Here is a 27,053-nt window from a genome sequence, read left to right as displayed (position 1 = left end):
GACTTTCTCCCAAAGCAGAGGGGGAAGAGAGCACCCTCCCCAGTTGGGAAGGGTATATCTCTGTGTGTGAGCTTTGAATGCGATTCTTTGAGCGAGGAGTTGGAAGGGAAGAAGAAAGAGGAGGAAAAAATTGGCTAGGGCCTGCGGCCTTTTATGCGAGATTAGTCAGTGGAGTCCGCTAGGGTGGATTGGGATTAGCGGGTCATGTGACCTGGGGCTCTGGGCGTTGGTCTTGGTTGATGCCTTAGGCGGCGAAGTGGCATTGGATTGGATAGAGGCTGGTTTCTAATTCAGTACTGTGGTAACTCAGTACTAAGTACCTCCTTTAGATACAGTACCGGTATCAAGTAAACTGCTGCGCATGCGTATCTTATTTATAACGGGATAGAGAGGTCTCTGGGGAAACCGGTGGGGGTATCGATTCTAAGTCTCTAAGGTAAAATCTTACTGAAAATGTGGACTGATATAGGACGGATGACCAATCTGAACGTGCAGCTGATGTCCCGCTATTTTCATGTACAATTGAACTAACTCCGAATGAAACTGTTTGATGCCATAAGAAATACAGTAGAATCTAAGGACTATCGCTCTATGCCTTGGCCTTGGTCTTGGTCTTCTTCTGGACCTTCTTAGCCTTCTGGCCGGCAGGGGAGGCAGCAACCTCAGCGCTCTTCTTAGGGGCGGGCTTCTCTTCCGACTTGGGAGTCTCTTGCGCAGCAGGGGACTGGGCCGCCTTCTTGGTCTTCTTGGTCTTCTTGGGGGTATCTTCAGCGGGCTTCTCAGCCTTGATCTCCTCGGTCGAGGTGGCCTCGATGGCCTTGACGGGCTCTTCGGCGGCCGGCTCGGAGGCCTCGATGGCCTTGGCCTCCTGAACAGGGACCTCGTCCACGCTCTTCAGCTGCGGCAGCTCGAAGTCGTATCCCAGGGCAGTCTTGAGCTTCTCGGCCTTGGCCAGGCGTCTCTGTTGCTCTCTGCCGATACGCTCCGTCCACTGCTCCCTCGTCTTGCCCTTGTCCAGACGCTTCTTCTCGATGCGGTTCCACGGGGTCCGCTTGAACCGTCTGTTTGCGCCCTTCCAGATCTCCGGGTGCAGCTGCTCTGCCGGCACGTACTTGCACTTCAGGATGTGGCCGTACATGAGGTAGTTGTCCATGGTTCCGGCGACAATCTTGGCCACCGAGGTGGACGCGAACTCGATGAAAGCGTAGTGCTTAGAGCGACCGGTGATGCGGTTACGAGAGAGACGCAGACGGGTGATTTCACCGAACTGGGAGAAGTATTCGCGCATCTGGTGTTCGTAGAAACCGTGGGGAATGCGTCTAGGATCCAGCTGGTTAGAACTGCCGTCAAACAATACATATCGGGATAGACTCACCCAACGTAAACCGTACCAGGCTCCTCAGCACTGCCGGCATTCTCCCTCTGCTTCTTCAGGATCTTGCGCTTGGCCTTCTTGGAATCAGGAATCTTGGGGACGGCCTTGTTGGAGTCGAAGCCTTCATCGCCGGACTCATCCTCGTCACCACTGCTCTCGAAGCCGCGGATGAGGGCGACGGTGCGGTCATCCTCCTCAACCTCACTCTCACTAGCCTCCGAGGCGACGGGCTCATCCTCCTTGTCGGACTCTTCGGCGACGGGCGCGGCCTTCTTTGCTTTCGTGTCGGGCTTGGTGGGCTTCGCTTTCGTGGCGGGCGCAGCGGTTCCATCTTCCTTCTTCGACTTCTTGGTGCTGGGCTTCTCTTTCTCGGCCTTGGGCTTGGCGGCTTCGACCTCGGGCTCGCTGTCCTCGTTGTCGCTGAGGAAATCGGCGGCGCGCTTGCGAGGCTTGACCTGTCTGGCGGGCTGGCCATTGGCCTTCACCTTGGGATCGGATTCGGCCTTCGCAGCGGGCTCATTCTTCTTGGCCTTCTTGAGGATAGACTTGGGGGCGTCCTTGGGGGATTCGGAGGGCTTGGCCTCGACCTTCTTGGTCTTCTTCGCGGGCGAATCGGCGGCGACGGCGGCCGCAGCTGCGAGGGGTCAGTGGACGAACACACGGGCGGAAGAGGGGGGAAAAAGAAAAGAGAGGCGATTGCATACCCTTGCGCTTCTTGTCCTTCTTGTCGGGGGCCATCCTGCTGTGTGTGGAGGGAGATTGCAGGTTGTTCCTGGAGGACTACAATCGGAGGAATCGCGAACGGTGCGGGAAACTTTTTTTCTGCTCGCATTTTTTCCTCCGCCAAGCGGTGAGTTCCAGCCCGGCCGTCGACCTTTCTAAGCTAACTACTCCGTCCGGAGTACTTACTTCCCTCCTCCCCACTAACTCACCTTCCTCCACCACACATTTCCGGGGCAATGGGGAAAACCAAGAATGCCAATAAGCCGCTGACACAGGAGGAAATCTGGGACGACTCGGCCCTGGTCCAGAGCTGGGACGAGGCCGTCGAGGAGTACAAAGTACGAGCCTCTCCCCCGTGCACGTGATCCACTCTCTGACCCAGGACAACAACAGCTCTACCACAGCATCCAGGCCAAAGGGGAGAACGTCGAGGATGTCCTGAGGGAAGCAGAGGCGGCAGAGAACGCTGGGCTAGTTCAAGATGACCAGCCCGTCGATGACACGGCCGACCACATGGACGCCGACGTCGACGTGCTGGTAGTCGACGCTGCTGCCAGTACGACAGCACCAGTAGGCGCGCACCAGGTTCCACAGGTGGACACGACGCAGGTGTGTACCTCTATTTGCGGCTGCAGGGCACTGTGCTCACTTTCACTAGACGATGGGAGGGCCGGAACAGTCTTCTGTGCCGAGTATCCACGAAACTACTCAAACGGCCGGACCCGGTTCCGTCGCAGCAGCTCCTATGCCCCATCCCGCTCTATCACAGGGTAAGCTCCCCTGTTTCTTCGCCTCGGAGTGAATCTGGCTGATCTGTCTCCAGTTCAAGACGAGGGACTCAAAAACCTCATGATGTCCTGGTACTTTGCTGGGTATTACACGGGTCTCTACGAGGGACAGCAGCGAGCAAACCAGAATCAGAGTTCATAGGCGCGTTTGCTTGAAATCCCTCCGAACAGGTGACATAAAAATTCCCCGTATGAGTTTTGCCACAGAAACCAGTAGGTGTGCGCCTCGGAAACCTGGAAAGCCAAAGTTACAAGTCGGCTGAGAGTGCAAACAACATCATCTGCCCATGGGTATGGCCAGGTCTAGATGAATCCGGTGACTCCAAGCAAGGGCAACTGCATATGAGCTCGGGAAAGCAGCTCTCAGGACACAGAATCTTGGCTCTTGACTGGTTGCTGGGGGATGCAACCGTGGGAGCCTGCCTGACGACCCTGTGAAACACACCGTGCATACTAGTTTTGAACGATGCTGGACCTTCTCATTGGGAGCCCCGCCATGGCTACTCTGACTCATTTGAGGTCTAGACTTCAGACAACACGAAAGATACCCCATCCACCTTGGATCTAGCGTTACCGTCGTCTCGTCCCTGAGGACTATATCTACTCTCATATCCACCATCTCTTCCTTTCGTTCTCCAAGCCCACAAGGATCAATATATACAAGACTTTCTACTATGTGTCCGTAATATATCCCATTTTTCGTGTGAAAAGCCCGGTCCCGCGGAGGAAGTGGGTTGCCTGGTGGCAGAAAGCCATGCTGCGCGTATGCCTGTTCGTACGCGATAGCGGCAGCCAGAGGTGATCGCTTTCCCTGTTCGATTCCTGGATAGCGGAATGCCACTTGACCCGCTGCATCCCGCATCTCCCTTCAGTTCTCCACTATCTCGCCAGTCTGGCGGTCCCGGAAATCAGCCACTGATTTCCTACCGGCCCTACACATCTCACGGCCGGACATTTCGCACGAAAATGACCACTGCCGCAGCAGTTCTGCCTGACCGAATTCATCATCGACAACCAGGCTAAGAGACCTTCACTCTCACCTCTTCACCTTCGCCTGCCGCTAAATAGACAGCATGGATCAGCGAATACATCTCGGTGTTTCGAAGCGTCCACAACAAATACCCGAGGTCATCTCAACCACCTTTGACATCATAAAGTTATCTTAGAACAGGACTCTGCTATGCGTCCATGCTTGGAATTCGAATATCCTTCTGTGTACTTCTCCCAGGCAACGCGCCGGTGGTGTCTGCATCTTTGGAGTCACATCGACCGATCTAGCATTGGAATCTGGTGCCAGCAGGATTCGGGCTAGGTGCACACGGACTTGCTATATCAGTCAAGCTTGGGTTTGGTGGAACACCAAAGTGAATCGGACTCGATATTACAGACGACAATTCGTTACTATAACCTTCCCAGGATATCAGTACAAATAAAGCCACTACCTACCACGGAGCGAAGTCCCACGCAGAGACCAAACTTCAATTTCACGGGAACATAAAGAACATCCACCTGGCGCGAACGTCCTGAACTGCATATCCCACTACAGGGCATATTCACCAAAGCCGTCATTTTTGGGGCACATTCATTCGCATGATACATGATGAAGACACGGACCAAGTTGATGCCATCATAGTAATGTGATACTGGATGATTTCTGTCGGACCCCTGCATTCCATCGTGAATTGGGTGCCCCCAGTTTCTTTTTAGCTGGAGATTTATCAGACGATAATTCCATTCTGGGACGCCGAATGGACACCAAACCCGCGAGCTTGACACATGTCAAAACGACAGATTCGGCCAAGATCGACTTAGACCTGCGCGGAGCCCAGGACGTTCGCGCTCTCACCTATGTCAGCCTCTCACCGATGCAAATAGCGCATTCGGCATTCACTATTCCTCTCTGTAGGACAGCCTTCGCAATGATAGTCGCGCTCGTTCCCGCCGTTGCTGTCGCCATTGTCTTTAGAACCTGCTTCAGACCAGCTTGGATCTCAATACGCAGACGTCAGTAGAGATGCCTTCCCGCGGACGATCATGCTATCGAACCCGAAGCCCGGCCGGTGCTGGTGATAGCGACCAGTCCAATTCCAATTCATCTCCGAGATACAAGCAATGGCGGGACAGTGCCAACCGGAGGATTGGCAGTCTGCCTAAGGACGAAATATAGCGAAACATCCGTAAGTCACGACCCTCCGAGCTGAAGCCCAAGTGGTGCCTGTTGACCAAGCGTTTAGTATTCTCGACGCACAAATATTATGCAGAACCGGTCCATCTGACATATTGCCCTGACCCCCAAGCTCATGACTGATCGCCATATGAGGTTGGGATGGTTGTCCCATGGACTCCATATTTTTGTTTTATGACTGGTTCGTGGGTATGTTGCATTTTATTTCTTGGTCTGTACTGGGTGGAATTTTATGTTAATTGGCTATGGCCTCCTGGGGCTATCAGTCCACAGTCATTCCATGGATTCCACGATAAGGCACTGTGAGAAGCTGTTGATGAAGCGTTGTGTGAAATTGTCGTTGCTGATTTGCTCACCTATCACTGCCTGCGTCTCCTCTTCACTGCTCCTACATCCCTAGGTGCCTACCTTTTTCTCAATCAGAGGGTTTCCAATGCCTAAGCACTCATCAAAGACCTTTGTCAGATAGCATGGTTGTAGCAGGACTTTTCCCTGGGAAACAATATAAAAGCACCATATAAAATAGGGCGACTAAACTGAAAAGGATGTCAGCATATTCAAGCAGATACTTGTGGAAGAGTCGGTAGGAGCGACCCGTTGTACCTTCCTTTCGAAGATTAGTATTCGGTAGTGATTGTTATCCACGGAAGTGGTTTAGATATTAGATACGGTGTGTTTAATAATTAGAATCTAAGGCATGTATGTATCTTGATCAACCACTCTGGAATCTGGAGAGGGTCTTGATGTGAGCAGATCATGGAAGGAGCAGTACATCACAGTAACCCCAATTTCACATATGCATTGTGTAAACCGGATCATCAATTTCTATCTGATCTATCTAGTAGCAATTACCCCTACCACTGTTTCCCAACACCAAAAATGCACACAAACCACCACCATTGTGGTGAAAAGCAGATTTTATAAGCGAGAAAAGGAAAAAAGAAAAGGCTGTCATCCCACGTAAAGCCCAGAACGCATGGAGAAGAATCAGATCCGATCCGATCTGATTTGACAAAACCAACCACCCGGAAAAATAATCGCAACTCTCCTCACGCTCAGATCAGACCGCCACCGCTGAGCAGGCCACCGATGAGAGGGATGTTGGATAGGGGGTCGTCGTTGACGATGTGCGAGGAGCTGGCCTTGGGGGACTCAACGGGGGTGGCCTCAGAGGAGGTGGTCGGGGTCGTAGCCGAAGGCTCAGGCTGCTCCTTGTTCTCGGTCGTGTGGGCGGTGCTGGAGGAGGGAGCGGCAGCAGCGGCGCTGGAGGTCGGGGTCTTGTTCTTGTCGTCCTTGTTGGCCTTCTCAGTCATCTGGTCGATCATTTCGCTGGCGGACTGTGGGTTGTTGTTAGTATACGGATGGGTTGTAGAGGGGGTGGTGTCGTTCTTACCTGGAGGGACTGGGCAGCCAGATCCTCGGCGACCTTGGCGTCGAAGTCGTTGCCGCTGAGGGCTAGAGGGTCCTCGCGCTTGACTGGCTGGGCGGTTGCCATCAGGGCCAGGACGAGGCAGAGGACGAGAGCGGAGATGCTGAGACGGGCCATTGTGGAGATGAGATGGGGATGGTATAACAGGTTGGGTTGGATTGAGAAGAATGAAGTCGAAAGGAGTGGACAGGCGTGATAGATGGGTAGGATCTATAGCCAAGTGGGGGAGAGATTGCAGTTACAAGGAAAGTAATGCGTGGGACAAACGACCAGACCAGAGATGAAACTGAATGATTGCCTGCCTTTTGCTACATGGACGAGACCAATGGGTACTTTATATCCTACATCTGGGCTGGCATTCCCCGGCAGGGACGAGGGATCCAGGAGCGCGTTCACTCACGCCCCAGTAAACATTTCGGGTGGGAATCCAGATTGGAGACAGTTGAAGAATTTCAAGGGTTTGATATCAACCCTTGGGTTGGATCGTGTTTGTTTGGTTGGTTGATCTCTCAAGCCTGAATCAGATGCAAGGGATTGGATTCAGGGCGCAACGGACTCTTGAAGGGCATGGATGAGCCTCCCGTAGCCCTGGATTGCCCATTCACCAGGATGCGAGTACATTCCAGGTGGTAGATCGCTTCTCCTATGGACGGAATGCCCTTGATTGCGCGACATAACTTCACTCGCTGGGGCGATCAACGGGAGGCTCGCGTGTTGACTCGGCCGCCATGCGACAGGCAACGCAACGCAACGCGTCTGTTTCATCCCGACGCGCAGGGACGGACACTCGCCACGGCATCAGCGGCGCCAATCATGCAGATTGCGGACTACTTGGGAAACTTATAGTACTACATTCCACTGAAGCGCTTCAGCATGCTATACCCATTGAATTGAAGGATATGGTATGTACCTCCCTACTTTTGACACGTACCGCCCCATGTAGGATTGACAGCGGACGCAACACGAGGGAGAAGCTAAGAGCAAGATTTTCTTGTCCGCAAATCACTGTTGGCACAAATTTGACCTCGAATATCATAGACTGACGAACGAGACTTCGAAAGTGCCGGACATTTGAGTTGTCTGGATTTTTTCTTTTTTTTTTTTTTAAAGAAGGGATGGAGAGAGGGATAGAGAGACCTGTGGTTAGTTCATGGAGAAAAAAAAAAAAGTACGGTTGAGCAACGACTGGGACGAAGGAAGATCATCTACTTCCTGCGCCAGTCCGGAACGATTGTCATTCTAAGGAATGACGGGCCTAGCAGCTAAAACTGGCATGCAGTTATCCAAGGCGATGTGTGCTCAAAGCGAACCCAACAACCTCGTATGGACGGTGGTAGCCGCCCTGGTCAGGCGATGGGATTAGAACGAGCATTCAATCACTCTGGGTCTCACTCTGAAATTTGCAGACGGAACGGACACATCTATCCACAAGGGTATGTTGGAGACCTGGTATATGTTTGAAGAAGAAAGGAGGAAAGACACGGCGGGAAACGCGAAAATTTATTGCTCGCCGTGGAGGGGCGCTGATGTAAGCGACGACCCACTTAGTTAGTTGGGGGTGGGAGGTATCTATCTCTACTCGGGTTATTAGTCTGTCTACTGTGGACAGAGTCAGAATAGTCTGGTAAACAGCTTCGTTTACTTCTCTTCCCCTCCTAGTCACTACGTATTCTGGCTGCCTATGAGCTATATCTATACCTGCTGTAAAGAATGGTTCTGAGCTTGTAGTACGACCCTGGAACCTGACTGGGCTGCGGTACTGAGCCGGAACGGAGGTAGGCCCGCTCCGCCCACGTGACCGTTCCGGGCCATCCATCGTAACAGAGGTTGGGTGGGTGGGTCCTTCCTTCAAAAGCTCTCTAGAATTAATGTCGCAATCCATCATGGGATTGTCCATGTGATGATCCATTCGTACTCACTGGGGCAGAAGCCCCCGAATAAAATGTGTGAGTGGAGCTGAGTGAGTCACTATCTAAGACAACCAATTTCACCATTGTTGATGAGGGGAGAAAGCTCGCACAAAGTACTCCGTACTCTCTATACAAAACGCAAGACAACCTATTTTTGTCCATCTCCATCCTGTACCAGCCAGACCTCAGGCAATCCATTTCCATCCCTTCCCCTTCCCATCTGCCCACCTGACACCCACACAGCAAAGCGTCGCGCCGGCTAAGAGCGCCCCGTCCCAATATGCAATACTTGCGTACGCAGTCGCCTTCTCTCCCGAATTGCCCAGCAGCTGCGCTCCAATCGGGCTCCCGAACATTGTTCCCAGCCCCCTGACAAACAGTATAAATGCATTCACCGAGGCATACTGACGAATGCCAAAGACCTCGGCGATAAGTGCGGGAAATAACGCGTAGTACCCGCCGGCTGAAAAACTGTAAAGCACGATGAAAGCCATCCAGAGAGAGTTGGAGGCGGATGAGGTCGCTGTCAGGACACTGGTGAGCCAGAAGGCGAAGACGCTGCCTGCAGCGAGGAAGAGCGTCATGACAAGCGTGTTCTGTCGGCCCAGGCGATCGCCAGCGTAGCCTGTTAGGACGCGCGATACGGCGTTAATGGCGTTGCTGGCGGCCAGGAGGTCTGCGCCTGTTGAGGATGATAGGCCAAGGCCAACGGTGTAGGAGGGGATGAAAGAGAGAGGTAGCTGGGCGCCGGCGGCCTGCAGAGGGGTGACAGTTAGAGTAATGTCTCGGGGTGGTAGTACATTTGACACCGCTTCATTGAGAAAGCTAGGTAAATGTTTCTACTGACCTGGAGGAACGCAGCCACAACAGAGAAAAGAAACGTCGATCTCATGGCCAGTTCGCGTGAGACGTGGGTTTTTGGCCTCTCCGGTCCTTCTGCAGTCGAACCTGATACCAATCGACTCCGGGGAACTGTCCAGGCAATTGGTAAGCCAGCAACCAGGCTAAAGACGGCATAGATGCGGAGGGTCCAACGACCACCGACGGAGCTGAGAAGCACTCGGATCACAGGAGAAAGTATAAGACCGCCGATGCCGCCGCCAGCTAGGATCTAAGAAGTGCACCGAAGGATTAGCAATCGTACTTCTGGAGATTCGAGGGTGAGAGGGGATTGCATGGTCTGTCTCGGCTGGGATATATTAGATAGACATCATGTGCTAGGGCATTATTTGACAAGAAGAAAAGAGAGCACCGACAAAACCCATGGCCGTAGCCCTATGGTTGGTGAAGTACTGTGGCGCAGGGGCTAGAAGTGGAAAATAGACGAACGACATTCCTAGGCCAGCCAGGAGACCTTGTGTAAGCAGAAGCTGCCATATTGTACTGCTGAAAGAGGCCAGCAAGAACCCAGCGGCCATCATGAGCACTCCAGAAATGGTGATGGTCTTAAGCGTCAACAGGCGAAGGAATCTGCGGCGCCATAGGCGCGTCGAGGGGGTGGTCGGAGCCCAGATGCCTTGCTCAATACGTGCTAGCACTGGGTTCACCAGAATCCCACCCGCCCAGGTCAGTCCATAGCACAAGGCGCCGACAAACGTGAGCAGCGCCGTCGGCGGCGAGGCTTCTGAAGCCGGAGAGGGCACCAGAACATCCTGGCTGGACGAGAGGTAATACTCTTGAAACACGCCCCAACACTGATCGTATCCTATGGTCAGGGCTATGGCCATGAAGGCCGATAAGAGCACTGCAGCCTGCTTTTTGCGGGATACTGGTGGTAAGCCTGGTGCCGGGGCTGTAGCGGCTGAGTCCGACCGCGAGTCGACCCCGGAACTGGTGTCCTCCCGGGCTGCGAGGGGGATTGCTTGGATTTGTCTTGCCATCGCTTGCTCATCAATGAACAATCAGGGTGAATGTGGAGGGAAATGAGAGGAGAGAAAGCAGGAGAAGAAATAAGACGGAAGGACTGGCATTGGGGGGGGGCATTTGGAGTGCAGAGTACAGTCGGGGAAAAGATGGGCGCCGGAAGGATGGAGAGGACTCGGGCATGTCCGTCTGCGTCCGTCGGCGTCGGCAATTTGACTTGACGGGCTCCATCCATCGCTGATTGCTGGCGGCGTCTTGGTACTATACCCCGCATGTCGGGAGCCTATGGGGGCCGGCACTTCCCGAGCCACGCCCCCACGCTGGAAGTTTCATAGTGCGTGTGACCCATCTGTATTTGCTTACTTCCTGTGATGGACTCGGTGCCTTTCGGTTCGAGCTTACAGTGTCACAAATTTGATCTGTCAATAATGAGATTGTTCCAAGTCACCACCGAATCAGGCACAACTGCGGAAATATACTATTCGTGACTGACATTGGGAGCAGTGAGAATAACTCGACCCACCGTCTACGGGGCCAGCTGGTTCACATCTCGAGGGAACAAAGTCACTTCCCGCACATCATCCAAGCCCAGGAACCCTTGCAGGAGCCGATTGACCCCCAGTCCACACCCTCCATGTGGCGGCATGCCGGCCCTGAAGGCGGTCAGGTAGGACTGCCACTTCTCGGCCTCCGGGTCCAGCGGCGGGCCACACACCCCAGCGCGCATGGCCTCGCACAGCTCGTCGTACCCGTTGATGCGCTGGCTGCCCGAGCAGATCTCGCGGCCGCCTACGATCGTATCCCACGTGTTGGACAGCCCGGGCGCATCCGGGTTCTCCTGCGAGTTGAACTGGCGCATGGATGCAGGATACTGGTCAATGGTGAACACGTCCGTCTGCCCCAGGTGCGGAGACGCGCGGAAATATCGGCCAAGAGCGGCTTCCTCTTCGTCACTAGTTATCGGTTGAGGCATTTCTGTCAACACGGGGAAACGCGGGGGAGAACTGGGGAGGATCAGGAGAATTGGCTCACGTGAAGTTCTTTGTGTCCTCCGTTTCGATGCCAAGCTCCTCCCGCAGGATACGTTTGGCCTCCAGAAACGTGACCCGGGGGATTTTGCCATGCTCGTCCAGGCCAATCTGGAATGGCCTCGCAGAGGGATAGAATGTTTGGACGATCTCCGTGAGATGCCGATATTGCTTGCGCTCCTGGAGGCCTCGGAAGACAAATACGAGCATCGACTCGATCAACTCGACAACCTCGTGGTAGTCGTCCCGGAAGACCATCCCTATGTCCAGGACGGTGAACTGGAGTTGATTGTGGGTCAACGGTTGGCTTGGGGAAATGAGGAACAGGAGAACATACCTCAGTCATATGCCTCGCAGATGTGCGAGACTTCACTTCGGCCCGAAATACGGGTCCGATCTCAAACACGCGCTCCATATCCATCGAAAGAGCCATCTGCTTGTGGTGCTGCGAGCTCTGAGCCAGCCAGGCATCCCGGCCAAAATACGGTAGATGAAAGTACTCGTTGTCGCCCGCGATGGTGGCGCTGATGATGCGCGGCGTATGCGTCCAGTGAAAGCCATTTGAACAGAGGAACTCAACAATAAGCTGGCACATGCCCGAGTGAAGCTTGAAAATGGCTCCACTAGCGGCGCTTCGCACATCAAGAATACGGTTGTTCAGGCGTCCCTCGAGACCCAGTGCGGACAGATCATCTCGGTGGCATGAAGGCAGGTTTGGGGACGCCTGTGCAACTACTGTCAACTCAGTCACCCGAACTGCATAGGCTGTGCCTGAAACTGCGTTCTTGTGGCCGTTGACATGGTCGTTGGCATAGCTGTTGTCGCCATTGGATTTAGACTTGTCACTCAGCAGATGGACATGGCCTGTCACGCGAACAATTGACTCTGGGGTCAATTTCTGAGCCTTCTCCCATGCCTCCTCCCCAATGGCCTCAGAGTCAATATTGGCTGTAAGGAAGGTTTCTTGGACTCTGAGTTCCAGGCTCAGTTGTCCCGGGAATTCAGACTTCCAGACAGAGTTGACTCTGGCATCAAAGCCCACTTTCTCCCCCTTCAAGGCATAAAGCCCGGGGTTGGCCTGGCCAACGTGTCAGTCGGCTATTATGATATGCGACAGAATTGACGACTCACCAGGTTCTCGACCATGACGACTGTATTGATATCAGATGATGGCATCGCGCTAATGAGCAGCAGAAAATTCACTGGGACTTCCTGTGATGTGGAAGAGGGCGGCGAAGAAGTAAATACCGTTGTGTCCTCTACAGAATCCCAGAAAATATACGATGGTACCAGTCAAGGAGGCTTATCCTGGACTAAACCAGCATCTAGATGCTTGTACCCTTGCCCCTCATATGCCCCCTTGTCTATGCGCTCCCATGCGGATCTAGATCTTTCTATCGAAGACCGGAGATGAGGATGGAAGCCCTACGGGACTCCGCTGGCTGCGTCATTCTCATCCTCCAGGCTATCACGCCAGTGACAGTTGTGAAAAGGAACACGCTGTAATTGGTAAATATTCTTACTATTGCGTATGTTCCTCAATTATGCTAATTGCCAACGGATCACGGAGTCGCCGACTATAGATCCTTGCCTGATGGTAATACTGGCCGGAATGGGAGGGTCTTGTTGCATGGACTTTGATGCTTGCCATTCCACCTAGTGCCGTGCAGGCTGTTACCACTAAGCCTGCGTTCAGACAGAAGGAGATGAAAGTTGGCAGCAGGAATTGACGAGGGGTTCCACCTATCACAACTCCAATGACCCCGAGACACTGTTGGTCCAGCATCAGCATGTGGGCAGACTATTGGCAGAAACACTGATCGTCAAAATCTGCAGCTTACTTGCAGTTGAGCCAGTGGGGGATGGTGTGGGGGGCTGTGGGGTGCGGCCGTTGCCAACTTGCCATCGCCATCATCTGTAAATGAACCAATCCCCTCCGAGGCACATCTTCCTTGCCTTGATGGCAATGGGCCTCTTCGGGCCGCACTATAGTACATACCCATAGAGATCGGTAAGTGGGTTCCGTCAGGGGTTTTCCCAATGTTGAGCCTTATTACCGTGACTTTGCATGGCTTCTGATTGATTCCTGATCGTCGAACGCATTCTGTAGTCCGAAGCTACTTCTTTCTGTCTCAGACGTTCAATTCTATCCCATACGCATTACTTTGAATCAGAACACTTTGATCCCAACGCGATGTCTTCTTTCAGACAGTCATGCCCTAGCCCCGATGAGTCCCGGGCCGGAGGATTGTATTTCGCTTACGGTAGCAACATGCACCTTCAACAGATGGCGGCGCGCTATCCGGATAGCACGCTGTTTGCGAGAGGCATCCTCCGGAATTACAGATGGCAAACCAATACCCGCGGTGGGGGCAACGTGGTCGAAGGATCCCAGGACGATTTCGTGGAGGGCATCATGTTCAGGGTGTCTACCAGCGATGTCCAAGCATTACGCCACTACGAGGGAGTCGCACAGCAGAACTTCACGGAGATGGAATTTGATATCGAAGTTGAGCGGTTCCCAGACACAAGATGGGAGGGTCGCAAGACCACCGATGCGGCTCGGATTCTCGCAGGGGACAGCACCGGATTTAGGATGACGGAACCTGAATCCTTGACGGATGCACCAGAGCACAATCGAGGTCAGTGAATCCCTAAGCGGTTGAAGACATGTTCAGTGTATACTAACACCAACATAAGCGGAAAGGGTTCACCGTAAGGCACTTGTGTACGTTAGTTACAAGTACCAAGTGCCCGGTGACATTAGAGACGAATACATGGCACGGATGCAGTTGGCCATGGACGACGCTCGCATGCTTGGCGTTTCCGAGTATTACCTCGAAGCCTTATTGCATCCGCAAGTTTTTGGCAAGACTCGGCCGGTTCCGGTTGAATCCCTATCTCTACAGGCAAAAATCTGCTCTCAGGCCCGGACAATGCCGCAAGCTGCATAAAAAGGTAGTGGGGCTCAAGGAAAAGCGCTACAGACACCGCCACCAACACCAGCATCCATGCGTTATCTAAAGAGGACGATGGACTCTCACGACAGGATTGCGACTTGGCTAATCATCAAATATACTTCCTGTTATTCTTAGTCTCTTCCTCTCCTCCATTTAGCTGGTACTGTCACGCAAATCCCTCACGAGGGTCGGGATGCTTACCCGAAACGGCGAGACAGTCGCACTACAGTTTAGACAGCTTCTTCGCCTTAGCCTGGATATTCTCTATAGCTGACACGTCAGCCGCAATCCTACACAGGAATGCGCGTTGATGCGCCAGAAGCCTTCCACCAGCAGAGTCCATCTCCAATGGCGATCGAAGGATCCAACCGCCTAGTCTGCGACGGGAGTCAGACGGAAGTAAACAGTCCGTGTCACCCCCAAACAATCCAAACGTACTTCCATCTCACCCCATCATTGGTCTCCCCTACCGTTGGCCCACTACGGCCCCATGTTGCTTGGCAGTATTGGCACTGCGGATGGTGGAACCGCGTCAAGCTCCGTGATCGGCAGATGCGCCAAGGCCTGCTATAATCTGACGGCGGTCGTAAGTTACGGAAGGGCTGAGATGAGATTCTTCAGAGTTTTAGACACGGGCTGTGCTGCCGCTAGATAGAAGTCTCCGGTGCCAGTGGGGTTGCTTACGTTGGCCTTGTGAAGACGTGGTCAGGGCGCTATACTTGATCGGAATGGTTCGAATGTAACCATAAGCGGGTGGAAATGGCATGGAAGAAGGAAAATGCCATGTCTGGAGTAGTCGAGCTCGACTCTTGATTTTCCCCCAGCCGACGGTAAGCGGAGCGGAGGGCCTGATAAGGGCGGGGCGTGGGGGGCTCGGGCCGCGGGCGGAGTGGAGCAGTGCCAAAGACTTAGCCTGTGCCCTGGAGTGCCACAGTAGTGACACTAGCCACGTCTGGATTCAATCAGGCAAGGTGAACGATGAAGACATCAATCAGAGGCTGACTTGGAGCAAAATGGACTGACTCTTCCCTTGAAGGCCCAAGCTCTGTCGCCAAGCGAAATCCCCCGAAGAATCCTAGTGCGCGCCTCGTACTTTGGACGGACACGGTCACGTGATCCACGGGCGTCCTCCTTCCCCCAACACCACTTACTACTTAGTTATCCAGTACTTCCTTCCACGTAGCCTTCTCCTGGTGGGATTACCAATCAACTCTGTCTTTTCTAACACATCTTATGTCCACAATTCCAAGATTTAGCCAATCCCTGCTGCGTTCCTGATCGTCGCTTACAAGCACTTCTCCAGAGCACTCCTGCCGAACCGATACCCTCCGACCAATCTTTTGTACTGCGCCCCATCCACGCCCCGCAGCTCCTGCGCACACTCTCCCAGGCTCTGCCTCTCTCTCGCCACAATAGCCTCCAAAATAACCCGGCTTTCCGGTTCCAGCAGCCCGGGCGTCCTCGCAACCGCATCCTTCAGCTCCAAAAAAGCCAACGCCAGGCCCAGAAGCAAGCCAAGGTTGGCACCGGGCCGCGCACCCCACCGGAGCATCCTGTGCGCCAGTCTGGCGCTTTCCAGCCTTTGGCCGTGTCGGCCCGTAATTTGCAAGACATCCTCCAGACTCGAGGGTGTGGCACCGGGGCCCCATCCGGCGTGGGAGACCAGCTCGAGGCCGATGTTAACCAGACTGGGGCAGGAGAGCCGTTTCATCTCATCCATACCAGCTACAATGTGGGCCTCGACGGCGAACCCGGCTTGTGCGCGCAGGAGACGCAGGATGCTGGCGTAAAGTGGGGATGCGGTCTGCGAGGGGGCGTTGATGGTGTTTTCGAGCAGACCAATGTGCGCGAACCAGAGGGCTACTACATCTGGTAGTTGGTCGCTCGATAGTACAGCTAATGGCTGATGTTCTATCCGAAGCTCGGAGTCCGGCTCCTGGGATTCGGTCGTGAGTAGGCTCTCTGCTGCGTCTGTGATGTCCGAATCGAAAGGTGGCACAACCGGATGATGACGAGTCGGATCCTGTAGCTCACCCACGGCAGCCTTGGAAGACAATGGCGCCCTGTAGGTGAAGCCCCAGTATAGCCACGCACTATTGTCTGGGCTTAAGGAGTCGATCCATGCGGTAAGAGCGGCGAGCTCGTCAAGTGTGAATGCACCAAACATGCGTCCTTCCCACGACAATTCTCGCACGAGAAGGCTTTTGCTGCTCGAGCCCGGGTAGATCCACGGCTTAGCCTGGCTCAGGGCCGTCAGGAGGTCCAGGTGTTGCTGCGGATGCGGGTCTGTCCACATGCTTGGAGCTAGCCACTGAGCTAAAGTTTGACCTCCAATCCGTGCCCGACTGTGGCAGTGGAACTGGTGAGAGACAGACGCCTTGGCTTTGAAGATGCCGATCACACGGGCGCTGAGGGGGTCGAGGGGTATGTTGGGAGTCGTGACGGTAATCGAAGAACTCGACGTTTTCCGCTCGTGAGAAACACTACCCAGTGTCTGGGATAAAGTGTACCCAACCTGGACACGCTTCCATGCCTGCTCAAGAGCCACCTCTCCCTCCGTTGCTCGCACCATGTCCAGGTAGCGCGTGACGGCGTGTATGGCCATGGCTGTGTGTCCGGAATCGGCATTGTCGATGGAGATGTGGATGAGGAAGTAGTAGGGGTTGATACCGAGAGCCTTGAGCTCATGAGCAGCCCGCATGGTGTCCAAGGTGATGAGCTCGTAGTGCATGTTGAAGCCAAGGATCTCGGGCAAGAACTCATTGGGGAACAGGGAGATCAGAAGCTGGCCAACAGCGGCTTCCCACGCACCGCGATTGTTCACCCCATCCCAGTGGGCCGGCTTGATGAAGTCGGCGCTGTGGCCCTCTGGAAGGGGGCATCCGATCTCCTTTAGCAACTGGCGGTACAGATAGACATGGTGCTTGGACAGGTCGCCATCGCCCAGCTCTTCGGACAGAACTTGCCAGGCATCTTTGGTGACGTGCCGGAGGGCGAAAGGAGTGGTGATCTTGTGGGTGTGGGCGAGCCAGGCCCCGTCGACGAACTTAACGGGGGCCTGTTGCACCAGCCATGCCTTGGCGGCTTGTGTGGTTGCGAACAGCTCTGGACTTTGTCCCTGCTTCCTCCGTTCCAGGTAACTCGTCCACTCCGTTAGGACCTTTTCATGCTCGCCCTCGATGAAGCTCCAGATACCTTTCGCATCGTACTGCTCGATGGAGAAGATACTCCCTTGTGGCCGCTCGAGGGCAAGTGAAATGCCCCGCGAGAACATGGCCAGGAGCTCATCTCGGGCGGGCTCGAGCACTGCAGGATGGTCTTCCAGATGCTGAAGCTGGTAGAACAGGTCCCGATACCACTGGACTGGCTTGGGCGCGGTGGGCTTGGACCTTGACTTTTTCACTTCTTGGGCCGGTTGAATCTTGTCGATCGACGTAAATGAGCCTCCCTTCTTACTGATCCCGAAGTAGTAGAAGACAGCGGGCAGTAATACTGCCAGGGGAAGCACAAAAGAATAGTGAGACATGATGAAAATGCCTGGAAAGTCCATGGCGACTTCTACTCTGCTTGAGGAGCCTTGAGATGGGTGAGTCTTCTTTTGCAGCGATCGTTATATTCACGGGCCAGACATATATGTATCTCCCGTCTATTACTGGAAAACCTCACATTGCGCCACAGGGGTCAATGCCCTCAGCTACTGCCATACCTGGAGAGTCTATCCAACGAGACCCGACGCCCGAGTTCCATTCCGTCATTTGTGCTGGTACTTTGTTCACACGCACGCCGACGGACTGGTCACCCCCGAGTCTCTGAGGATTTTTATCCCTGTATCAGGACGGTCTGGATCCTTCAGTTCGTTTTGTCAATGCGTGAGCTAGCGATCCGCATCAATCCATCAGGGAATCTTCATCGGGCCGAAGTTGCTGCCTCCTCGCGCATGTGGCTGAAGTGCAGCTCATAGTGAAGATCCTAAGAAGCAGGATGATGACTGCATTGCCTCCGGGTCTCCGGGATGGCCGATTGGCTCATCGCGGCAGGGCCTAATCTACACATAACATCCTAGCAATGGGGGCTTCTTGCACGGTGATCAGCTCTAATCCGAGATGCATCCGTGATCCGTGCCAGAAGATGTCGATAAAGCCCGTGCATTAACTCCGAGAACAGGCTTTGGACGCATACTTCATAGCTGATTATTTTTGTCTGCAGGTACCTAGGCAGGGTAGAGGGCCGTCGCCTGCCAACTTAGTCCGAGGGCCCCTGCTTGACCCCACGGGTCTGGGGCTACTCCAGAAGGTGGGAAATGGAGTGACGATTATCGAGAATGCTATAGATCTACAGCGTAAGCGCTAGATGCTGAATCTTAGTACTACTAGCCAGACGGCCTCCGTACCTTGCCGGTGCAGGGGCCGCGTCAACCCTGCGACGGAGATTCTGGCTGAGATGCATTCGCTTGCATGAGGATCATCTGGTTCGGACTCCGACTTGTGCCCGAAGCGGGCGGAAAGGTGGCGTGCAAGACAAGTCGCCTGTTGGTAGAACCTGGCTCTGGCCCCTGCGAGACCCTGCGTGGGGAAGTCCGGGATGAATCTTTTTGCCTCGCATCGTCATGGCAAGCTGAATAACAGTCATTCGTGATGCAATTGAGAGTCGAGGCCAACCCTCCTTTCCGAGCTCATGGCAGTACAACCGGCTTATATACCTCCAATCCACCCCAGGGAACAGTGCTGAAGTATCTCACCATCCCTCTCAATCCTCACCACCATCCTTTCTCTCCCTCAACACCATGACCGTCACCACTCCCTCAAAGAGAATGGCCTCTCTAGCCGTCATCAACTACGAAGCCCTCGCCAACAACGATCCCGCCGAGATCCAGAAGCTCGTGCAAGCCTGCCAGACAACCGGCATGTTCTACCTCGACCTCCGGGGCCCCAGAACACAGACCATTGTCGAGGACGTGCCGGCCCTCTTCCGGACGGGGCAGCACTTTTTCAATCTCCCTCAGGATTCTCCGGAGAAGATCGAGAGTCTGCGCGAGGGGATGGAGAGAGGGTGAGCACGACACATACCCTCATCTGCACGTTCACTCTGAACTAATCATTTCCACTTCTAGCTACCACGTCGGCAAAGGATTCGAGTACTACGAGGTCCGCATCCCCACCCCCTAAAACTAAAAGAAAAATCAACTCAACTAACCAATCTCCCCCCTACCCCCCTCAGATCCCCCGCGACTCATACCACCTCAGCGACTGGTCCCTCCCCGCGACATTCATCCCCCAAGCCACCCCCATCACCCGCACAATAACGACCTTCCACACCGCCATCCAAACCATCCTCACCCACCTCTCCACCTCCCTCCACCTACCCCCCAGCACCATCCCCGAACTAACCTCCCTGCCGGGCACCCCCAGCGACACGGCCCTCAAACTGGTCTATAAACCCCCCATCCACGACGCCGGCACCGTGATCCACCCCTGGCACACGGATTTCGGGCTGGCCACGTTGCTGTGGTACGACGAGGAGACGACGCAGGTGCCGGCCTACGATGAGAGCGGGAGGCAGACGGGGGAGCCGCTCACAGTTCCCGTGGTGGAGGGCGCAGTGTTGGTGAATGTTGCGGATGAGTTGGCGGGGAGGTCGGGGGGGGTGCTGAGGTCGACGGTGCATCGGGTAGTGGCGCCGCCGGGGGAGAAGAGGGTGAGGAATGGGGTGATTTATTTGGTTAGGCCGGATAAGGTGTGATGTGATTTTTTTGGGTTTGGGGGGGAGGCAATGTAAGTAGTTGGAATTATGTTGAGAGTGAGAGTCTCAGGGAATTGGGTTGAGGAGATGGGGTTTAAACGTGGAATTGGGGTCTGTATAGACATTGCCTTGGAAAGAAGGAAGAAGCTATATCGGATCGAAACATGACACTTGATTCTATGCTGGTTTCTATACAATCTACTGTTGTCAGAGTTCTACAAGGATGGAATTGGCCTATGTTTGGGTTCTTGGGTCGTGAATCCGCTTAGTATTGATCACTTGGTATTCCGCATAACAAAGGAGAATAAAAAGGCCAAGCATCAGATATCCTGTGCGCCATGGAAATGATAGAAATTATAGTACCAAGTCAGGAAGCCGGAAGGCCTCATGTTGTAGTCCGGGCAAACAACGCGCTTCAAGCTTCATTCTGAGTAATGTGGTCCCACCACTAGAAACGTGCCAAAACCCTATCCTGAGCATTGCCCAAAGCCCACTTGTCCCTGTGACTCTTGCTTTGGACTGATCTGGCTTGTTCCGCGGTAAAGCCCTTCGCTGTGACTGCCGGGTTGTAGCCCAGACCCGTGACGTTGGCAACAACGTCCGACGGCACGGGTGTTGCAACCTTGCCATCTGCTCTCTTGTACACCGTCACCACAACCGCACCGCCCAAGCCCAGATTGTGCTGCAACGCGGCATCAGTCCCGCTGACCAACCGGTTGTTAGCCCAGCCGCGCAGGTGCCAGACCAGCTCTGCACATTGCGCGAGACCCGTGGCCCCGAGCGGGTGCCCCTTGGAGATGAGCCCGCCCGAGGGGTTGATCACCATCTTACCGCCATACGTGATATCGCCCTTTTGGACCATCTCATGTGCCTTTCCGGGATCCGACAGCTCGAGAGCATCGATGGTGATCATCTCGTTGGCGGAGAAACAGTCGTGCAGCTCACACACCTTGATGTCCTTCACATTCACGCCCGCTTCGGCAATGGCGGCGCGACACGCCCCGCGAGTCATCCCGAAACCCATCAAGTCGATGGAACTGCGGTTGTAGACAGTGTTGTTGTCGGAGGCGAGCTGCTGGCCGGCAATGAGGACGGCTTGGTCTTTGAGGTGAGGGCGCGCATCGAGGAAGGCCTGCGAGACAATGACCGCCGCCGCCGCCCCGTCCGAGGTCGGGCAGCACTGCAGCTTGGTCAGGGGCTCATGGATCATGGGCGCCTTGAGAATCTGCTCGAGCGTGTATTCATCCTGGAACTGCGAGTACGGGTTGCGCTTCGAGTGCTCGTGGTTGATGCGGGCGATTTCGGCAAAGTCTTCCGATTTGGCACCGTACCTGGATTCCGGTTAGTAAGTATATCAATCGAGGGACTGACAGCCACGAGGCATCTAGGACGCACTTCTCCATATATTCACGACCCGCGTTGCCGAACATCTGCGCTGCGCCGGGGGCATTGGTGACTCCCCGCGTCTCGGCCATCATACTACCGAATAATCCCGTGGGGTTGGCGCGATCGTTGTAGACAGACTGGAGACTGCCGGGGCTCATCTTCTCGAAGCCGACGACGAGGATGCAGTCCGCGGCTCCGTGGGCGACCATGGTGCGGGCCATGGCCAGGCCGGTCGAGCCGGTCGAGCAGTTGTTGTTGACATTGTAGATGGGGATCTGGGTCAGCCCAAACTGGTAGAATACGCGCTGACCGCACGTGCTGTCGCCGTACACGTAGCACGCGACGCCTTGCTCGACGTCGTCGTAGTTGATGTGCGCGTCCAACATGGCCTTCACCCCGGCTTCGAATCCAAGCTCGTTGTAGTCGACCTTGCCGCGGGGCTTGATGAACTTGGTCATCCCCACGCCGAGGACGTAGGCGGGACCGGATGGCTTCTTCCCCATGTTTGTTGGAGTAAGTAAAAATGGGGGTGATAAGTAAGTTTACCTGTGCCTTTAGTGCCTTGATGGGATGCAGTAACGGAAAGGTCGTTTTGGGGGGGGGGGGGGGGGGGGGGGGTCAGCGAAGGTATCTCGATCAAGAAACAGGCGGAATAGAGTTAAGCCTTCGAAGGATGTTAATTGTTAATATATAAGTAAGTATGTGGTTGATGCGGAGACGCCCAATGCTGTCTTCATTTGCGGGGAGCCGTGGCAGCCGTGCCGACCGAGGTCCCGAGGATAAGAATCCCAACTGGGTAAGTCTCTCTCCCCCGTCCTCGCATAACCACTGCATAACCCACATTCATAGGGTGCTTTCTTTCCCTTGAGTGGCATCGATCGACCGATCCTCTCAACCTCAACATTCGGTCTTCTCATGTGAAGGCGTCCGGACCGAGTGTTTGAGATCCCCAGCTCTTTCTCACAGCCTGCTCCTGTGCTGGGATCCGGAAGTATATAATACTAACTGAACGCACCCGCACACAGCTACGAATCAGCGGATGACCTCGACCACCTAGAAGCAAGTCTGCTGTCTGCTACCCCGGCTCGTTACGTGGTCGCTTGCTGCGATGCTCCAGCAACCCCTACCAATCAAGAGTCCAGTTAGGTACACAATAAGTAAGATATAGCAAGGTGTCTGGCCGGCAGGGGGCCGACAGGACTACTGCTCCATCGGTGCGGAGTCGGTGCTTGGCCCAGCCAAATCCTGATCCATTGTCCGCCCGCTCTGGGGAAAGGTGGCAGAGGATCGACAATGGGCGCTGTGACGGGGGGATCTGGTCAACATAATAAGATTCATGATTTGCCCTCCCCAGACTGGGAGCGCATCACCAGGACAAGACTCTATCTTGCTCCATCCAATGAGGACGGCCGGATACTTTGCTCGACAAAAATTCGGGGGACTGGAACCAGGTCATGCCAGGTTCTGGCAACATTACGACACCATTCTCGGGGTGGGTGGCACGGGCTGGAAAACCATGGTTGTCAACAATTGCCCTTATCTGGCCCCAGACAATCAACCCGAGGCAAGTCCGGGAGGAGGGTAGGGATGGGCGTTCCTTTGTCCGTCCTCCTCAGTGTGAGATCATGCCTGAGATCCTCCTCTGAGGTATCGTATCGAGCGAAGACGGCACAGATCACGAAGTCGAAGGCCTGCAGACGGGAAGAGGGCTTAACCCGCTTGCATGTGGCATCGCTTGTTACTGCGGGGCATCCCATTCTATCTACTGATGATCAACGTCGACCATGGGGGTAGGGAGGGAGAGTTGCTATATAGGTATTGTGATTGGAGCCCGGAGAAGGTACTACTACTACTACTACTACTACTACTACTACTACTACTACTACTACTATGTACCTGGCTTCCACCAGGCGATCGACGACGGAGTAACCAGCCCTGATACATCCCGCCCGTCCGTCGATAGTGTTGATAGCGTGCGTCCAGAGTACTTTGTCCATCGCATGAAACTAAGCCATCCGCTGGGGAGGAGCCAATGGCAAGGGGCCCGTGGGCGGGGTGGCAGAGGAGAGGATGCGAGTAGACGGGCTGGCGGGGTAGAAGAGTGTACTTAGTACTCCGTAGAGGCGGGTAGTACTACCACTATCTACCACTGCGGACTGGTTTGGTCCGGTGCGGTACACCTCCCTTGCCCCCCCCCCTCCCCCCCCCAGATTCTGTGTCTGTGTTGCTGGATTGCTGTTTGCTACACTGCTGTGCTGCCGTAAAGCCCTGTGTTGCTGTCACTGAGGGATTGGGATCAATGGCCATGTCCCGCGTACCGTGGGCGGGCAGTCAGGATGCTCACGGCGCGACCGCGGTTGATCAGGCCTTCGAGAAGTCACACTGGATGCCTCACGACGACGTCAGAGCCAGGTAGCACTAGGCCTGTTCGGGGGGTGGTCCACATGCCTGTTGATTCTCCAGTGACAGTCTGTTCTAGTTTGTCTAGTCTCTGCCCGATCGATTCTCGGCCATGGCCTTTGCCCTTGCCCTTACTAAGATGGCCGGGCCTGCTAACCGTAGTGGTCAGTCACTCACTCCGTTACCCGTCCGTCGACCGTCGTGATGTCTGCTCCTCCCTCTTGACTTTCTACTCTTCGCCCGCCCGGCCCTCCATCAGCCAGCCCCCTTTCATTGGCCTTCTTCGATCCTTGAGGATAGAGGTCGTCTCTGGGAGGTAAGTCATCAGCGTCTCTCCCCGTGCATGCGAGTGCGGAGAATGCCAGTGGGGCATTGTTATGCCGCTGGTGAAAATAGAGGGAGGGGGCACAATCCAGATAGCTAATACTTGTGCGCTCTTTCTAGGTAGCTTGGACAACATCGTTTGCACACAATCAGGACCTTTGGATAGGGCAGAGAGGGTTTGCTGCACCGGCGAGCACGGTTAGACCAAAAAAATTATACCTATACTATCTGTGTTGGCTTCCCCAGCCGGCCCGAGTTCTGTTCTTACAGCTGTGCGCTGTTGTTTTCGCCAGTGATTGTATACACACCACCCACCTAGACAGATCACGTATTACCCCTTCCTCCTCGCCCCGGACCAGAGAACACCCTCCCGGCTTGACAAGGCCCGCTTCATGGACAATTGTGGGACGCTGAACGGTCTGCTCGCACGTTGAGAGACCGCTTTGCGTTCCATAGGGTTCCCCAGCCTGCGTTTCACGATCCGCCAGAACCGTCCTCGACGACTAAGCGACACACCACGGGGCGCCTTCATCTGCCACAGATGGGATACCTCCAGGAATGACTCTTGACAAACGCTCTGAACATGCACCCTTTCCCCCTCCCCCCTCCCAACCTCCTCCTCCCCTAACCATGTCGACCGGAAATACCTGGATGATGGACGAAGCCACGCGCAATCGGCTGCTCAAGAAATACAAGACCCAGGTGGCTTCGGCGACTTCGACTGTCTGCGCCACTCTTGCCGTGGTGAGTATTCCGGACGCGAAGTGAGATGAGCGAGGAACTGACGGGCCTGTCGACAGACACCTCTGGAGAACGTCAAGACTCGCATGCAAACGTAAGTGCCACCTGCAGCGCTGCTTGATTTCCACCTGCTGACTGCGACAGACACAACTTCAAAAACGTGTTCCAGTGCGTCCGCTACCTGTGGCGTAACGAGGGACCCCGCGGTTACGTTGCTGGTAGGTCGACATCACTCCCGGATTCTCGTGGCGGATGGTTAATATAATGTCGGGTCTCAGGAGCCTTGCCCCCTCTAGCCAGCGTGACGGCGGTCCGGGTGATGAACTTCTCGACCTACAATGCCGCCAAGCACCGTATCTCCGATTTTATGGAGAGAATGACGGGCGAGTCGCCTCTGGCGCTCTACAACCAGCCGGGTAGCAGCCCCACCGCGTCGACTCTGTTCACCTTTACTGCCGCCGGTCTTTTCGCGGGCCTGATCACCTCCCCACTTGCCTGTAAGAGCTGCCTCCGTGTACTCTGTATAACATAGACTGCATACTGATAAACGCCAGGTCCGTTCGAGCTCGCCAAGAATGTGGTTCAGACTTCCGTCCTGGTGTCCAACCGCGCCCAGGCGTCCCCCAATGCAGTCAGTGACCCTTCGCTGCGCAGCAAGCCGCGTCTTGGCACCATCGAAGCGATCCGCCAGATCGTCCAGAGATACGGATTCCGCGGACTCTACACTGGATTCCACCTCCACGCCATGCGCGATACCCTCGGCTCGGGCCTGTACTTTACCGTGTACGAGACAGTCAAACAGGTCGCGGCGAAGGAGCTGGGCCCGGACAAGTCACCTTTTGGAGCGCCGATGATCGCCGGGGCGATCTGCAGCACTGTCCCTTGGTTCTGTGTAAGTGGCGTGTAGCCGAGCAATGGAGTACCCAACTAACAGACAACGATAGACCTATCCGCTGGACACCCGCAAGACCCGCGCGCAGAGCGTGCTGTTGGGCAAGACCAAAGAGGTTGGAGAAGCGTCTGCGGCGGTTGCTAAGTCGAGCATGTACAAGGGGTTGTCGATTATTTTGATCCGCACTGGCGTCAACAACATGATTCTGCTGAGTATCTTCGAGTACATCAAGATGAGAATCAACCAGCTGGACTAGTGCATGTATATGGAAGGACATGCATTGGGGACATTGGGATGGACCTTTGGAGAAACGGAATTGATTTTGCTCACGGTTTCTCGTACATAGTGCATGAGCTAAGCTTCGCAAATACAGATTGATACGAATGTAGATCTGACATACTCCGGGTTATGTACATGGTGGGACTTGCAAGCAGAAAAGTGATTCTAAGGAATAACGAAATCCGAAGACTCTTTCCGCCTGCCTAAGGCAACCTCTGTTAACTTGAACACCGAGAGGGCTCCTAGTATGTATATGACCATTACGATGAGACAGTGTCACCCCTCTCCTCTTTCTCTCCTTTCTCCCTCTCTCTCTCACACACACATACCTTTACATGTTTCCCCAACTCCCCAACTCTTGAACGAGGCACAATATCATCATTCGTTCGCTTCCCATCCCAACGTCCAACGCGCCTCGGAAATCCCTTTGCCGCGTTTACCAGCCGCCCGTGTCTGTTCCGTCACTTTGCTCCCAAATCCCGCGCTGAAGGCATCGTTTCAACATGGATTCATCGGAGACCTATACCCCCAGCTTTGCCCTGGGTGAAATCGCCAATCGCCTCCGTAATCATCCCGATGAGCTCCTGGTATTTTTTTTTCTACTAATCACCCTTCGTATGAAGAGGTCCTGACTGCAACTGCAGACTGTCTGCGCGGAATTCCTGGACGTATTCTGCTGTCGACGACCAATCCGGTTAGGCGTGCGGCACTGCAAAAGATGGCCTTAAAAATGCAGTCGTTGGACGAGCCCAGTGCTAGGATTAGTAACCAGTATAATAAATCGATTCCACGGGGCTATTTTGAAGGCTAAAGGGGAGGCTGTTGACGAAAGGTTCTGGGGAGACATCATCCTGGAAGGTTACCTTGATCTCAATCACACTCTGAAGGAGAATCCCACCCATGCGCGCGGAATATGTAGACGTAGAAGAGCCGTGCGCAATGTATAACTACGACCAAGTACAAAGCTCCCCGGAGCTAGCAAAGTGATGCCTCAGGCCGCCAGAACGTCATCCGTTGCCCGGGCGGGGTTG

General features: G+C 54.6%; 11 protein-coding genes across 11 annotated transcripts; 4 read left to right on the top strand and 7 right to left on the bottom strand.

Annotated features, from left to right (window-relative positions):
• Positions 1-488: 488 nt before the first annotated feature.
• Positions 489-2,167, bottom strand: BO70DRAFT_386526 (uncharacterized protein). The gene is made up of 3 exons (XM_025545828.1): positions 2,080-2,167; positions 1,376-2,009; positions 489-1,319 (listed from the first exon to the last, which is right to left on the bottom strand). Exons 1-3 carry the CDS (start codon positions 2,111-2,113, stop codon positions 590-592), a joined length of 1,398 nt encoding a protein of 465 aa, XP_025400837.1. The 5' UTR covers positions 2,114-2,167; the 3' UTR covers positions 489-589.
• Positions 2,168-2,306: 139 nt separating this feature from the next.
• Positions 2,307-3,096, top strand: BO70DRAFT_225000 (uncharacterized protein). Its single transcript, XM_025538759.1, has 4 exons — positions 2,307-2,436; positions 2,492-2,707; positions 2,757-2,868; positions 2,922-3,096. Exons 1-4 carry the CDS (start codon positions 2,335-2,337, stop codon positions 3,026-3,028), a joined length of 537 nt encoding a protein of 178 aa, XP_025400836.1. The 5' UTR covers positions 2,307-2,334; the 3' UTR covers positions 3,029-3,096.
• A 2,923-nt stretch (positions 3,097-6,019) lies between these two features.
• BO70DRAFT_378895 (uncharacterized protein) lies at positions 6,020-6,617 on the bottom strand (the record flags this gene model as incomplete). Its single annotated transcript, XM_025545299.1, has 2 exons — positions 6,020-6,408; positions 6,465-6,617. The coding sequence occupies 2 exons, from the start codon at positions 6,615-6,617 to the stop codon at positions 6,127-6,129; spliced, it is 435 nt and encodes a 144-aa protein (XP_025400835.1). The 3' UTR covers positions 6,020-6,126.
• Positions 6,618-8,595: 1,978 nt separating this feature from the next.
• On the bottom strand, positions 8,596-10,290 carry BO70DRAFT_289460 (MFS general substrate transporter; the record flags this gene model as incomplete). The annotated part of the gene is made up of 3 exons (XM_025539316.1): positions 8,596-9,165; positions 9,258-9,514; positions 9,765-10,290. The coding sequence occupies 3 exons, from the start codon at positions 10,288-10,290 to the stop codon at positions 8,596-8,598; spliced, it is 1,353 nt and encodes a 450-aa protein (XP_025400834.1).
• A 395-nt stretch (positions 10,291-10,685) lies between these two features.
• Positions 10,686-12,653, bottom strand: BO70DRAFT_428318 (putative aspartate-tRNA ligase). The gene is made up of 4 exons (XM_025547961.1): positions 12,433-12,653; positions 11,639-12,379; positions 11,306-11,580; positions 10,686-11,226 (listed from the first exon to the last, which is right to left on the bottom strand). The coding sequence occupies exons 1-4, from the start codon at positions 12,475-12,477 to the stop codon at positions 10,800-10,802; spliced, it is 1,488 nt and encodes a 495-aa protein (XP_025400833.1). The 5' UTR covers positions 12,478-12,653; the 3' UTR covers positions 10,686-10,799.
• Positions 12,654-12,758: 105 nt separating this feature from the next.
• On the bottom strand, positions 12,759-13,294 carry BO70DRAFT_224954 (uncharacterized protein). The gene has a single exon (XM_025538758.1). The coding sequence runs from the start codon at positions 13,091-13,093 to the stop codon at positions 12,824-12,826; it is 270 nt and encodes an 89-aa protein (XP_025400832.1). The 5' UTR covers positions 13,094-13,294; the 3' UTR covers positions 12,759-12,823.
• On the top strand, positions 13,192-14,312 carry BO70DRAFT_428317 (gamma-glutamylcyclotransferase family protein). Its single transcript, XM_025547960.1, has 3 exons — positions 13,192-13,312; positions 13,412-13,943; positions 14,002-14,312. Exons 2-3 carry the CDS (start codon positions 13,496-13,498, stop codon positions 14,253-14,255), a joined length of 702 nt encoding a protein of 233 aa, XP_025400831.1. The 5' UTR covers positions 13,192-13,312; positions 13,412-13,495; the 3' UTR covers positions 14,256-14,312.
• A 1,234-nt stretch (positions 14,313-15,546) lies between these two features.
• Positions 15,547-17,787, bottom strand: BO70DRAFT_288869 (iron-containing redox enzyme family protein; the record flags this gene model as incomplete). Its single annotated transcript, XM_025539300.1, has 1 exon — positions 15,547-17,787. The coding sequence occupies one exon, from the start codon at positions 17,785-17,787 to the stop codon at positions 15,547-15,549; it is 2,241 nt and encodes a 746-aa protein (XP_025400830.1).
• Positions 17,788-18,777: 990 nt separating this feature from the next.
• BO70DRAFT_334498 (putative oxidoreductase, 2OG-Fe(II) oxygenase family) lies at positions 18,778-20,000 on the top strand (the record flags this gene model as incomplete). The annotated part of the gene is made up of 3 exons (XM_025541018.1): positions 18,778-19,310; positions 19,372-19,405; positions 19,479-20,000. The coding sequence occupies exons 1-3, from the start codon at positions 19,045-19,047 to the stop codon at positions 19,998-20,000; spliced, it is 822 nt and encodes a 273-aa protein (XP_025400829.1). The 5' UTR covers positions 18,778-19,044.
• Positions 20,001-20,261: 261 nt separating this feature from the next.
• Positions 20,262-21,904, bottom strand: BO70DRAFT_361106 (putative sterol carrier protein). The gene is made up of 2 exons (XM_025542970.1): positions 21,396-21,904; positions 20,262-21,331 (listed from the first exon to the last, which is right to left on the bottom strand). Exons 1-2 carry the CDS (start codon positions 21,887-21,889, stop codon positions 20,449-20,451), a joined length of 1,377 nt encoding a protein of 458 aa, XP_025400828.1. The 5' UTR covers positions 21,890-21,904; the 3' UTR covers positions 20,262-20,448.
• A 2,836-nt stretch (positions 21,905-24,740) lies between these two features.
• BO70DRAFT_288813 (putative mitochondrial carrier protein) lies at positions 24,741-25,999 on the top strand (the record flags this gene model as incomplete). The annotated part of the gene is made up of 6 exons (XM_025539296.1): positions 24,741-24,854; positions 24,911-24,945; positions 24,996-25,069; positions 25,130-25,348; positions 25,406-25,743; positions 25,796-25,999. The coding sequence occupies 6 exons, from the start codon at positions 24,741-24,743 to the stop codon at positions 25,997-25,999; spliced, it is 984 nt and encodes a 327-aa protein (XP_025400827.1).
• Between the last annotated feature and the right edge of the window lie 1,054 nt (positions 26,000-27,053).

Source organism: Aspergillus heteromorphus, assembly GCF_003184545.1.
Source record: "Aspergillus heteromorphus CBS 117.55 chromosome Unknown BO70scaffold_8, whole genome shotgun sequence".
In the NCBI taxonomy this organism is placed as follows: Eukaryota; Fungi; Ascomycota; class Eurotiomycetes; order Eurotiales; family Aspergillaceae; genus Aspergillus; species Aspergillus heteromorphus.
The sequence above is the reverse complement of the archived record's forward strand: the minus strand, read 5'-3'. Positions and strand labels throughout refer to the sequence as shown.